At 50.7% G+C, this 12,885-nt stretch overlaps 1 protein-coding gene across 11 annotated transcripts in view; it reads left to right on the forward strand.

The window, feature by feature from the left end:
• LOC111840745 (neogenin-like) overlaps nt 1-12,885 on the forward strand; it is a 115,872-nt gene that overhangs the window by 74,046 nt on the left and 28,941 nt on the right. For all 11 annotated transcript variants that reach the window (XM_072718024.1, XM_072718026.1, XM_072718017.1 and 8 more), the window contains 2 exons: nt 6,198-6,352; nt 6,961-7,081. In XM_072718024.1, the coding sequence (XP_072574125.1) occupies nt 6,198-6,352; nt 6,961-7,081 (276 nt within the window). The remainder of the gene's footprint in view (nt 1-6,197; nt 6,353-6,960; nt 7,082-12,885) is intronic.

A 12,885-nucleotide genomic window follows, 5' to 3' on the forward strand; every position in this document is an offset into this window, starting at 1 on the left:
ATCTTTTTTTTAAGCAAAAGGCCTGTCAGACAGAGAGAAACGTTTCTGCTTATTTCTGCTTATAGATGAAACGGCCTGAGATTGAATTACTTTCTGAAAGTTGGAGACCTGGTATTAATCTTGTCTTATTTGGTATTCGCCTTTTATATGGCCTGTCCTGTTTTATTTACTCCCTTTCTGCTGCTTTGATTCACACCGTAATGGCAGGCTGTGGCTCTCCGGGGTCCTTATTGTTCTTCGCAGGACCCTTTCTGGGGAGGCAGGAGTCCAAATCAAAGCCTGACGGTTAATACGCTGAAATTCCTCCACTCCCGCGCTGTCTGTAAAAATGGATTCCCGATCGTTCCCAGGCTGCGCAGGGCTGCTGTAAACTGGTGGGGGGGGGGGGGGATTGTAGGGAGCTGTGTGTAACAGCTTCCAGCCAGGGCACCCGTGCACAGTACTGTGGCATTGTGGGAAGCCGGCCAGCTCGTAATGTAGCTGTAACTAACACCATCTGTCGGAGGAGTGACCACCACTGACTGTTTACTGTTAAACTGCAGAATTTGACATAAATTATGGCTTTTTTACGATTTGACTGATAACAGGAGTCATTTTCGGCTTAGCATACGGTGTGACGCTATTAACTGTTACACCTCAAGTTTCTTTCTCGATGCAGCCTGCAAACAGACCAACAGTTGGTTTCATCATTAGCTTTCCCTATTTAGCAGCTCTTAGGAAATCGCACAGATACCGTGGCTATCGATGTAACTGTGGCGACAGACAGGCAGGCAGGAAATGATCCCATTACCCAGGGTTGTATTATACACAATGGATGATACGCTGGTTTCATTCAGTAAATTGAGAACAGTCCATAAAGACTGCAGATTAGCCTGGGACATTAAGGACACAATAGCGGGGCTTGTTAACTAGCCGGCGAGCGTACAGCTCCTACAGCTCATGGCGACTCCAATAAAACCCTGTGCATTTACAGTCTGAGGAGCCAGCCAATAAAATGAGCACTATGGCTGATTCCTGAAGGCACGTTAATGTTATCGCACGATTGTGCTGTCTGCTCTGCCCCCCCCGCAGCTCCAAACCCCTTAACGTCCTATGGAAATGTCCCCTTTGTGCCATACAGTAAAGTTTTATTTCGTATGGAATGCAAGTTAAATTATGCAATTAAATGACCCGGCATACGATCACATGACCAGATAATGGTCTCCTGGACCGCGGCGTCTCAGCTGAACGCTTTTAGGAATCGGTCCCATTCCAAGGAGCGTGACCGCCGCCCCCGCAGAGCCGTGCTGACGCCCCCCCCCCCCCGCCCCAGACCTGGTGGAGTCCGAGGCTGCGGTGCCGGTGCCAGGTCGGCCCACGGGCCACTCGGCTGTCCCTGTGAAGCCCCCCCCCCCCTTTCTTATCTCGCACAGCTTTGGTGGTGGACAGCTGGGATTGAAATACCCTCTTAAATGCTTTAAGATATATATTTCTTTGAAAAAATACTCTTTTAAATGCCATCTTAATGGTGTTATGTACTTTACCCATGATGGACTCTTCTCGTACCAGACGGCTGCGCGATCGTTCTCGGGCGAGTAATTCCTCAGAACCGAGGAGGATGCACTGAGTTCCGGCATGTTCCGGCTGCTCTCTGAAGCAGGAGCCCTTTCGACTGCCGCTGGCTTGTGGATTACAGGGCTGGGGCCCCTGGCTGAATTACCCCCCTAATGTTTTGCATGGAAAAGAAAGCTGACTTAAACTGCACTGCTGTGTGTAGGGGTGCTGGCATTTGCAGGTGTTGGGGAGGGCAGAAGAAGGGTGGGGGGATAGCGAACCCATAAAGCTTGCAGGGAATCAAAATGCTGAGGTCACTGGGAATGACCTCATACTGGTTGCTGGCAGTGTAAGTGGAAAAAGTGATCAGGGATGGTAAATACATGCTTTTGAGGGATTTTTTTATTTATTCAGATTTTGTGGGGGGGGGGGAGGGGTAACCATTGAAAGTAAATTGTCTGTTATCAAAATAACAGCTCTGTAATTACGGAGACCGTGCCATGTTACACCATGCAGTGTCGCTTTGCCATGTCACACCATTCCATGTCGCCGTGCCACACCACACCCGTTGCTGTGCCATGCTACATCTCTGTGCTATGTCACACCATGCCATGCCAGGTGGCTGTGCTATACCACACAATGCCATGCCTTTGTGCCACGCCATGCCATCTCTTTGTGCCACGCCATGCCATCTCTTTGTGCCACGCCATGCCATCTCTTTGTGCCACGCCATGCCATCTCTTTCTGCCACGCCATGCCTTTGTGCCACACTATGCAAAGTCCCAACCCGGCTACAGTGACATGGTCGCTGTGACCATGTGGGGGGGGGGGGGTGTTCTGTACCCCCAGGCTTCCCACCGTGTTTATTGGTCTGCTCCATGTCATCACGGCATAGCAGTTTGAGGTGTGACCTTGTCCAACCCCCCCCAGAAATAAAGATGGCGGGGGGTGATCCTCTTGGATTTATTCGTAATGTAAAGGATGGAGCCAATTGACTGGTATCTGTGTGGCTCACTGCCCCCCCCCCCCCCCATTCACTCCACCATCCACTTCACTGGAGACATTTTTCACGTTTGCAGGGTCCCGTGCAAATGCAGTTACAGTGAAAAACACGCAGTTTGTCGCTGAGTTTATAGTGACGAGACGCCGCAATTAACAGGAACGTGCTTTTTAAACCTTCAGACACACGGTGCTGATCACGCAAACTTAGCAAACAACAAATAAATATACCGGAAATAAATGTAGCATACTTTATATACTTTGCCTATTTACCTGCCCTGAAGCTGCTTCTTTGTGGTTCTTCAAAGGCCATACAGGCACGACAGACCCTCTGTCACCTCGTCTCATCAAAGCCAGCCCTGTCAGGAGGAGCCGACTTCGGCGTCTCCTTTAAAAAAGACTCACGAATAAGCCGTAGGATTTATTCAACAAAGTCAGGCTTGAATTAAAAATTAAAAAAAAAAAAAAGCTATGCAAATGCATTGCAACGTAACACTGCTGATTTAATGAAAGGTGCTTCTTCAAAGTAATTTATTTTAAACAAAAGAGCGTCGGCCTACTTTTTCTGCTAACTTTTTAGGCTTTAAACAAACCCAAGTTTTTAGGAGAAAGATTGCGACACGTGCTGCTTTATGCAGCGATGCTGACATTAAGGGTATAATTGGCCTGTTGAATGTGAGTCTGATGGTTCCACTGTGTGCTTTAAAGCACGAGCCCCCAGCTCGCGGGCTGGGAGGGGGGAAGCCCACATTCACCCATACACACTCAGAATAAAAAATGGTTTTTCATTATTCAACCTGTTGGTATCGACCTACAGATGTTTTTACAAAGGATATAGCGAGTGTTGTTGCACGCGGCTTGTTATGCAGCCTTCTGCTTTTATATGAGGGGAATCTATAGTTCATTTGAATTTGCCTGGGTTGCCTCATACCTCTAAGGGATACAAGTTTCGAACCTTGTCTGTGTGGGGGCCACAACACTGTACTGGATAACTGGACAGGGGGATGTGGGCCCCCAACACTGGCAACCCAGCCGGAGAAGTTCTCATGGAAAATGAAAGTGGGCAGAGAATGCAGCTGGGCAGAGAATGCAGTTGGGCAGAGAATGCAGCTGGGCAGAGAATGCAGCTGGGTAGATAATGCAGCTGGGCAGAGAATGCAGCTGGGTAGATAATGCAGCTGGGTAGAGAATGCAGCTGGGTAGAGAATGCAGCTGGGCAGAGAATGCAGCTGGGTAGATAATGCAGCTGGGTAGAGAATGCAGCTGGGCAGAGAATGCAGCTGGGTAGATAATGCAGCTGGGCAGAGAATGCAGCTGGGTAGATAATGCAGCTGGGCAGAGAATGCAGCTGGGTAGAGAATGCAGCTGGGCAGAGAATGCAGCTGGGCAGAGAATGCAGCTGGGTAGAGAATGCAGCTGGGCAGAGAATGCAGCTGAGCAGAGAATGCAGCTGGGTAGAGAATGCAGCTGGGTAGAGAATGCAGCTGAGCAGAGAATGCAGCTGGGCAGAGAATGCAGCTGCCCAGGATATGGAGTTGGAGGTCAGAGGAACGTGGTTTTTAATTCGCATTTGTCTTGAAATTCATTTGTTTCCCGCTAGATTATGAAGCTCATGTATGACACAGATAGCTATAAAAATAGAAAGTAATATTTAATTATTGTTTTGATTCTCAAAATATTTAGTGTTTGCTAATGCAGTTCACAACTTTTTTGTTGTGAATGAATTTGGAAACGCAAGCAGCCGCGTAGCCTGCTGTGTTGTTCAAGCTGTAAAATGTCTGTTATATAACACGTATAACAAATGGGGATCATGTATTAAGATTTATTGTGCATGTTTTTTTATTCTCTTTGTCAACACTGTGTTGCTCTTTTGAGTTGTTTGGTATTATGTTTAAAGAATAACATGAATTTTGATGCTGATATTTCAGTTCATTTCAATTCATTTCTCTATAGCACCCTGATCAACATAGTTAACCCAAAGCACTTATTGGAATCAGTGATTGTAGTGGAATCAGTGATGTACTCATGACCACACTCTAGTGACCTGTTACCTATGAATGACACCATTGTTTTCCATCGTGTTTCACTGTAATTCTAAAAGGATGTTAACTTATAAACTTGTAACTGGGAGTGGTGGTCAGCAGGAAACGCCGGACCGCCTTAATGCCCAGGCCTCTCTCCTGCTCACCCTCACTCAGTGATGCCTGAAGTTATGGGTTTCATCCTGTCCACCAGGAGCCTGGCTGTCCCTCCTCAGTACCCCCCAGGGCGCCCCTGGCTGTTCCTCCTCAGGACCCCCCAGGGCGCCCCTGGCTGCTGCTCCTCAGGACCCCACAGGGCACCCCTGGCTGCTGCTCCTCAGTACCCCCCAGGGCGCCCCTGGCTGCTGCTCCTCAGGACCCCACAGGGTGCCCCAGGCTGCTCCTCCTCAGTACCCCCCAGGGCGCCCCTGGCTGTTCCTCCTCAGGACCACCCAGGGCGCCCCTGGCTGCTCCTCCTCAGTACCCCACAGGGTGCCCCTGGCTGCTCCTCCTCAGTACCCCGCAGGGCGCCCCTGGCTGCTCCTCCTCAGTACCCCCCAGGGCGCCCCGGGCTGTTCCTCCTCAGGACCCCACAGGGCGCCCCTGGCTGCTCCTCCTCAGTACCCCACAGGGTGCCCCTGGCTGCTCCTCAGTACCCCGCAGGGCGCCCCTGGCTGTCCCTCCTCAGTACCCCACAGGGCGCCCCTGGCTGCTCCTCCTCAGTACCCCCCAGGGTGCCCCTGGCTGTCCCTCCTCAGTACCCCACAGGACGCCCCTGGCTGCTGCTGCTCAGGACCCCCCAGGGGGCCCCTGGCTGCTGCTCCTCAGGACCCCACAGGGTGCCCCTGGCTGCTGCTCCTCAAGACCCCGCAGGGCGCCCCTGGCTGCTCCTCCTTTTGGCCTGCCCCTCAGCTCCTGGTCATTCTGACTCTGGTCATTCTAACTGGTTCTTAGTGGTGCTCGAAATGCGTGAGGCTCAAACGGTAAATGGTGCATGTCATTGGCACCACCGGAGAGGAGTGCGATTACCCCCTGCCCTGGGTACGTCGTGCCAAAGGGGCCCCACCCTTAGCACGCTCAAGTCTCCCCATCCGTCAGAGGGGAGTGGGATTACCCCCTGCCCTGGGTACGTCGTGCCAAAGGGGCCCCACCCTTAGCACGCTCGACTCTCCCCGTCCGTCAGAGGGGAGTGGGATTACCCCTCCCCCCCAGTGCCGTGCAGCTTGAACATAGCATTAATGAAGATCAAACAAGCCCTCCCCCCCAAGCTGCCTTCCACGAACAGACTGGTCTTTGCAGTTCTTACTATAAATATCTCATAGGCTATACTGGCGCTAAGCACTTTAGGGCCAGAGTGCAGAAGGGAGGTACTTGGACAACCTGTAATTCTAAATGAATGTGAAATGTTTCTTCTTGTCACCCATTAGGTGGCCTGAAATGATAATATTTTGTATATTCAGCAGGCTCTTAAACTAATTGTTGAGTCTGTTTTAATTAATCAGCTGTAACTGGGAAGGTACCTCTGCTTTTTGAACTTTCTGCAGTCACCCTGCTGCTCCATTCGCTCTGTTATAATGGGCATCTCCTGGCTGTGGAAGTCGAGTGTGACCCCCCCCCCCCCGCCTTTTGCCTCCCTTTTCCCAGTTCCACCCCAGTTTCTGAAGAGACCGACCAACCTGTACGCCCACGAGTCCATGGACATCATCTTCGAGTGCGAGGTCGCCGGCTCCCCCCCACCCACCGTCAAGTGGGTGAAGAACGGAGACGCCGTCATTCCCAGCGACTACTTCAAAATTGTGGTGGGTGTTCTGAGCTCCGCCCTTTCGCAGGTTCTTCCTCGACCCGCTTTTGAACGCCAGTTAAGGTGCCCGCTTAGCATACCCAGTCAGCCCCCCTGCCGGTCGCTCTGCTTGTCAGTGCCGTGTGAAATTAGCTGACTGATGAGCTCCTGGATCGGCCACTCCCTGGGGTGGGGGGTGGGGGGGGTACCCGTCAGCCCCATGGTCCACGGTGCCGTGCGGGGGACAAAATGATGCTGTCAGGACATATGAGGTCCCATGAGGGCTTCCTCAGCTGTTTGCTTGGCTAATCGCCTGAGCTGCACCTGACCTTTCTCCCGGCCCGGCAGCGTCCGCACATCCCGCTCTGATAGTTACTGCTGCTCGCCATATTCTGGAAGGATGATTGATTGGCTTGTGCCGCCCTGCTTTGGACCTTATTATGTGCCTGGAGGAACAGCTTCACCGTGGTTTAATCAGCTAGATACATGTGCACAGGCTGAAGGTTACGAGTAGCTTCCTAGCCAGTGAGCCCTTTATAGACAGTTTTTACCTTTGGACTGATATGACTGATATCCATGTACCCCAGTTGCCCCGAGAAACTCTTATTTGCCTCCCTCCCCCAACAGAAGGAGCACAACCTGCAGGTCCTTGGGCTGGTGAAGTCAGACGAGGGTTTTTACCAGTGCCTGGCTGAGAACGATGCTGGCAACATTCAGGCAAGCGCGCAGCTCATCATCCTCGAACCTGGTAGGTTTGGTGGGGGGGGGTGTGGGTGTTTGGGATCTGCCAGGCCTGTGGCCCCTTTGATGTTCCAGCTCTCATATGTGACCAGTCAGACACAACCCAGCAGCACAAAAGGTCCACCGTTTGAAGGAGAACGTCCTCTTTGGGAACCCCTCAAGTATTCCAGTGGAGAGAAATGCGTAACACAATAAATATGTGAGAGTCTCACTAGGAGGATTATTCTTAGGGAGTGACTCAGCTTTTCGTGGCGAGTTTGGGAAGAATTCCTCAAGGTCATTTGAACGCAGTACAGAAATCCTTGGGAGACTCATCGCGTCTGTGGTGTTTATTACAGCAAAATTAAAGTTCACCACAGACCAGAAACACGATCCTGCCATTTCGGCCGGTTCAGGGTGGGTCGCTGAAACCTTCAGTAAACCCTCTCTAGGGATACATATTTGTTTGCCTGCTACATTGGGCCTTCATGGATTTAATTTTGACTCTTATTCTGCATCGATTTAAAAATGTTATTTGGTCGCGTATGTGTTGGAAGCCAAACTGCGGGGCATTTGAGTGGGTAACATGATCGCACGCTGACTGTGGCTGCCAGGCTCTACAGTCAGCCTGCTTCCTCATCTTATGAAGACTGTAATCGGCAGAGACAGCATCGGTGTTTTGGGGGTGAGGTTAGATCATAGGGAACGGCCATCAACTCAGGAGAATGACCTGATGTATATTACGACGGCCAAAAGTTAGTAATCTGTATCACTTCAGCGTGTCTTTATGCTTATTAAACTCAGTTAGCGGAGCCACATGCTGCTGTTTTGGTAAATCATGGAAGCGATAAGCAATGAAGTTGTGGTGAAGAAGAGCAGCCACCACATCTTTTAAAACAGGAGATCTTGTGGATAAACAAGGTAAAATCTCTCGGCGGTGTGATGGTACCTTTTGCAGTTTAAAGTCTGACACATTTATTAAACATAAGGATATGCTGTATTTACATATACAGATTAATAACTTCGTCACAGTATGTGGGCACACTACTAATCTGCTTACCAAATTATGGGTAAAAATAAACGATCATATTGAACTGAGAAGTCGGCATCCAGACAAATGTTTGCACCTCTCACCTAGAGCCCTGGTGATGGTTGCACGTGCAGCACATAATTGCGATATCGCGCAGCCCTAGTAATGCTCTATAATTAAAACATACTAAAATGTGTGAAATAGACCAAAGAGCTAAATAAATATATGCTGATATTTTTTGGGCAGCTTGTTGAGGGTTTTTGCGCTTTTCCTCGGTGCAGACGTGCTTCCTGAGGCGTGAGAGACGCCTGGCGTGACCCCCGACCAGGTGTCACGGCGCTCACTGCGCCTGCAGATGGTGGCACTGCTCCACGGCCCACTTCCACACGGGACATAAATGCGTCTCACGCACGAAATGGGACCCCCGGCAGCCAGCTGGCTCGCTGCTGCCCCCTAGCTCGCCTGCATTCAGAGGCTCCGCCCCTTTGCACCACTCGCTTGCAGCTGGTCAGCTGCAGCCCCCAGTCTCAGGCCCGGCAAATGGCTGCTTCGCCTACACCTCTCCTCTCCGATGGAGGCGTGGCTCGTTTGCATAACGACGGGCAGACTGCTTCCCCCGCTCTAATGGCTGCCACTAATAAACCAAGATGTAAATTGATTTTCTGATATTTCGGGCTGCTTTGTTTTCATTGTTAAGGTAGAGATGGTTTGGTTTAAATTTCAATGCGGGTTGGGGGGGGGGAGGATAAACTTAACTTGCGAGAGAAACCTCGGAATGGTATTAAGCTCTTTTGCCAATGTGCTAATTGATGGTGCATCAGTGGCGGTTTCGTGTTGGGAGCCCTCCGCCCATAACCGGGGGGCCTCTGCCATCTGCCCCCCAACCCCCAGCCACCTCCCCCTACCCTTCCGCAGAGCCACCTGTCCGGTGCCGGTGTCCACTGCCTCCAGCTTGTTCCCCCGCTGGCCTCACCGGCTGTCTCCCCTTTGGCATGTCTTAGTGGGCGGGACCTGGCCCAGCCCCTCCCCCTCTTCTACTCTGTCCTCCCTTTTGACAGGAGCCTGTCCCTGTGCTGCATGCTGGGAAGGGCCGGAGTGGGCCCATGTGTCTGTGTGTCTTATACAAATCTATGCAGTGCAGTGCAGATCTATGCACTTGAATTTTGCTGCCACGCCAATCAGTGTCTGTATTTTTTAATTAATTTCCTATGTTTTTATTAGTATTAGTGGCTCCCTCCGTCCTGCGTTGGTTGCCGTTTTAACGTTCGTTCCGTTGATTACTTGCCTGCTTCATAGTTGATGGGAACGCAGAGACGGTCTCTGTGCAAATGCCAGAATAATCCCAGGTAGCGCTGACTAGGGCCCTCAGCCACCCTCCGCCACCCTCCGCCACCCGCGATGGCTCCTTTACTTGGGGCCCGTGCCCCCTGCCCCCACCCCTGCTCCCGGGAATGTCACTTTACGTCTGTTTGGCTGATGCTTATCTCCAAAGTGAAGTACAGCTGTGGATCAGAGAGCAGGGTCCGTCAGCAGCGCCCCGTGCTCAAACAGCTAACAGTGATAGAATCGGTCAGCCAGCCGTGGAATTAGAACTCAAGACCTTCTGGACATGGCCTTCACCAGTCCTATGTGGCTTCTCTGGTTAGTCGCCATGCCTGGAGTCTTTTAAAGCTCTGCGGAGTGTAGAGCAGCCCCGGATGTTTGAGCGCTTTCCCCAGCGTGTAAATGTGCACCCGCTTGTCTGCAGAGTGTAGGTCTGCGGGTCGTAGCAACACTCATGCATGATGCTCATGCGCTAAAAGGGCTAAAGCAGCAGTTTGGGGTCACGCTGCAGGCGGTTTAAGCGCATTTTGGTTATACAAGCCGAATTTGGGAGCCAGGGCTGTTATCTTGGGCTGATAGGGAAATCGCATTTAATGAAGGTTGTTTTATGTTCTATATAAAGGGCTTATTCAGAAGGGGTGTGTTGGTATTGCTGTTGTTTTTGATTGTTTGAATTGAATCCTCCGTGCAAAATTGAGGTTCCTGCATCTGGAGAGTAGTGACTCACTTTGAGAGTCACGCCATTCGGCAGCTGTGCGGGGTATCTGGAGCTGCCTGGCGCGGTCTCCCTTTTAAATGATTGTCGTCGTCGTCTGAGCCTCGGAAACACAAAGGACTCACTCTGCTTTCATGTCTTTGTTACATTTGTGCATCCTAGTCAAAAAAAGAAGGAAAACTGCAAGTGCAAATGAGTGCGAAAGCTGTTTTCGGCATTATGCTTTCACGCTCCAGGGAGAATTAGACAAGGCTGCATTTTAGAATCAAAAGTGGGAATATTTATGTGTTAATTTTAACGTCTGTCTGCAGCAATCCCAGAGTTAGCTGCTGAATGGCTCTGGGAAGGGCATTATCAGACGTCGCTAAGGCCGTGTGGGTGCACCCTCTTAACGTGTCATTGCTGGTCACTCCCTCTGGGGGGCAGGGAGCAGTTTGCAGACCCCGAAGGGCCAGACTGTGGCAGTTGATACATTCTGAGTTAATTAAGCCAGTTACATGGAGTCTGGTTCATTTCTCACGGGGGATGCGCACCAAGCAGGCCTGCGCAGTTTCAGTCGATCCTTGTGTGCAAGTTACTTTGGAAGTATAGTCTTGAAGGTGAGTACTCTCTCCCCCCACCCCCCCCCTCCCCCACATCTGAGAGCTAGCTGTGTGGAGCTGCACTAGGTGGTAGTCACAGTATGTCAGGATTCGTTAATGGCTTCCTTGACATGGATCTCTTGTGGGTGAATTAGGGAGGTGTATGGTGCAGTCTGGGGGCCCACATGACTTCTACACCTTCTGGAAGCCAGAGTGCTGGAGTTAGGAGGACAGGGAGCGCCCGGGTGTGTGTGCGCGTGTGTGCGTGCGTGTGTGTGTGTGTGTGTGTGCGTGTGTGTGTGTGTGTGCGTGTGTGTGTGCGTACGCACATGTGCGTGCGTGCGTGTGTGTGTGTGTGCGTGTGTGTGTGTGTGTGTGTGTGTGCGTGTGTGTGTGCGTACGCGCGTGTGTGTGCGTGCGTGCGTGTGCGTGTGTGTGTGCGTGCGTGTGCGTGTGCGTGCGTGTGCGTGTGCGTGTGTGTGCGTGTGTGTGTGCGTGCGTGTGTGTGTGCGTGTGTGTGCGTGTGTGTGTGCGTACGTGCGTGTGTGTGTGTGCCTGCGTGTGTGTGTGTGTGTGTGTATGCGAGCGGGTTTACCTATCCTTATGGGGACCTTAAGGATATGTCCCCATAACGTGATAAATATCCGTTTTTTTTCCCTTATGGGGATCGGTTTCCTGGTCCCCATAAGGGAAAACTCTATTTTATAAAAATCGATGACTGCTATGAAAAAACTAAAAATGCAAAAACAATTTTGTTTGGTTACTTATGGTTATGGTTAGGGCTGGGGAGGCGATAAGGTTGTCATAGTTAGCGTTAGCATTTTTCCCATTGAAATGAATGAGCGGTCCCCATAAGGATATGTTTACCCTACTGAGCATGTGTGTGCGCGTGTGTGTGCGTGTGTATGCGTGTCTGCATGTTTATGTGTCTGTGTGTATCCGTGTGTGTATTCAGTCTCCAGAGCAGTGCTAGCTTCTCTATGTCTTATTGAAGACTGTGTCATGACTGCCTGTTTAATAATTAATCTCATTTAATATTCATATAGTGCTTTCACTTATCAAAGGCTCTGTGTTGCCTAAATCTTGATTTTTCCCGCCTGCAGTATGTTAATAACTTAATATCTGTTTTTTAAAGATGGGTGAGAATTAAATGAAGGATGTAAAATATTATTGCGCTTCCATGGCTGACTGACGTGCAGTAATGATGAGTTCAGATGGTGGTGTAATTACTTTTTGAATATGTTTGGAAAAGCTATTTCACTGATTTGCATCTCGAATGTCCAAGATGTTTTCCAGGGCTCAGGAATTAGGAACGCTATCCAGATAAACCCAAGCCATTACCCTCCTGCCCCAATTACCCGGCACCACAGTTAATGAGAAACGTCGACTGCGAGACACTTACCGTTTCCCGTTTATCTGTAGGTAGTGTTCCATAACCGTCTCTCGAAAGCGTTCTGTACTCTGCGGTGAGCTGGCTGGGGAAGCCTGGCTGTCCTACTCACATTCATTATGAATCTAATGAATTATTGATTGCTAGCTCTGGTTTATATCGGTTATTGATCTTGGCATCGGAGGTCACGCAGACTGCCCATTCCTCAGGGGTCTGCGATGCTGTGGTGCTCTTTGAAGTCATTTTTCCTGGGGTGGGGAGCAATTACAGAGAAGATGAGCAGGCAGCTTGCTGGAGATGGTTTATTCATTGAAACATCATTTTCTGAGCGGTTCCATCGATGGCGGTTCGATCTCGTTCGGTCAAGTATAAAGACTCATTACCCTGATCTCTCCGCATCACCTCGAGACATCAGCATGACAGAAATAGCCGTCAGATGGAGCCACTCACACGATACATACCAAGACAGACCATACGCTCGACAGGAACTGAATAATTTAGTGGTCAAAATATTGGAACTGGCCTTGTAAGGTGATTGTATAATCCTGGCAGTGACAGAGGTGGGCTGCTGAGGGAATCCCCACAGAGCCAGGAAGCGTTTGTGTGTTGGTCTTTGTGGGGCTCGGGGGTTTACAGGCTCCTGGATGAGTGGTGACTGAAAGCAAGCAGGGTACTGTGGGGCACCCCCCCAGGAGTGTGAGCTCACTGCAGGGTCTTCCCAGAGCAAAGGGGAAGCCTCCCCCCACCCCTACCCCTTCCACTTCCCAAACTGTTCGCTTCACAGCCAGGGAGA

Source organism: Paramormyrops kingsleyae, chromosome 11, assembly GCF_048594095.1.
Source record: "Paramormyrops kingsleyae isolate MSU_618 chromosome 11, PKINGS_0.4, whole genome shotgun sequence".
NCBI classification, from domain to species: Eukaryota; Metazoa; Chordata; class Actinopteri; order Osteoglossiformes; family Mormyridae; genus Paramormyrops; species Paramormyrops kingsleyae.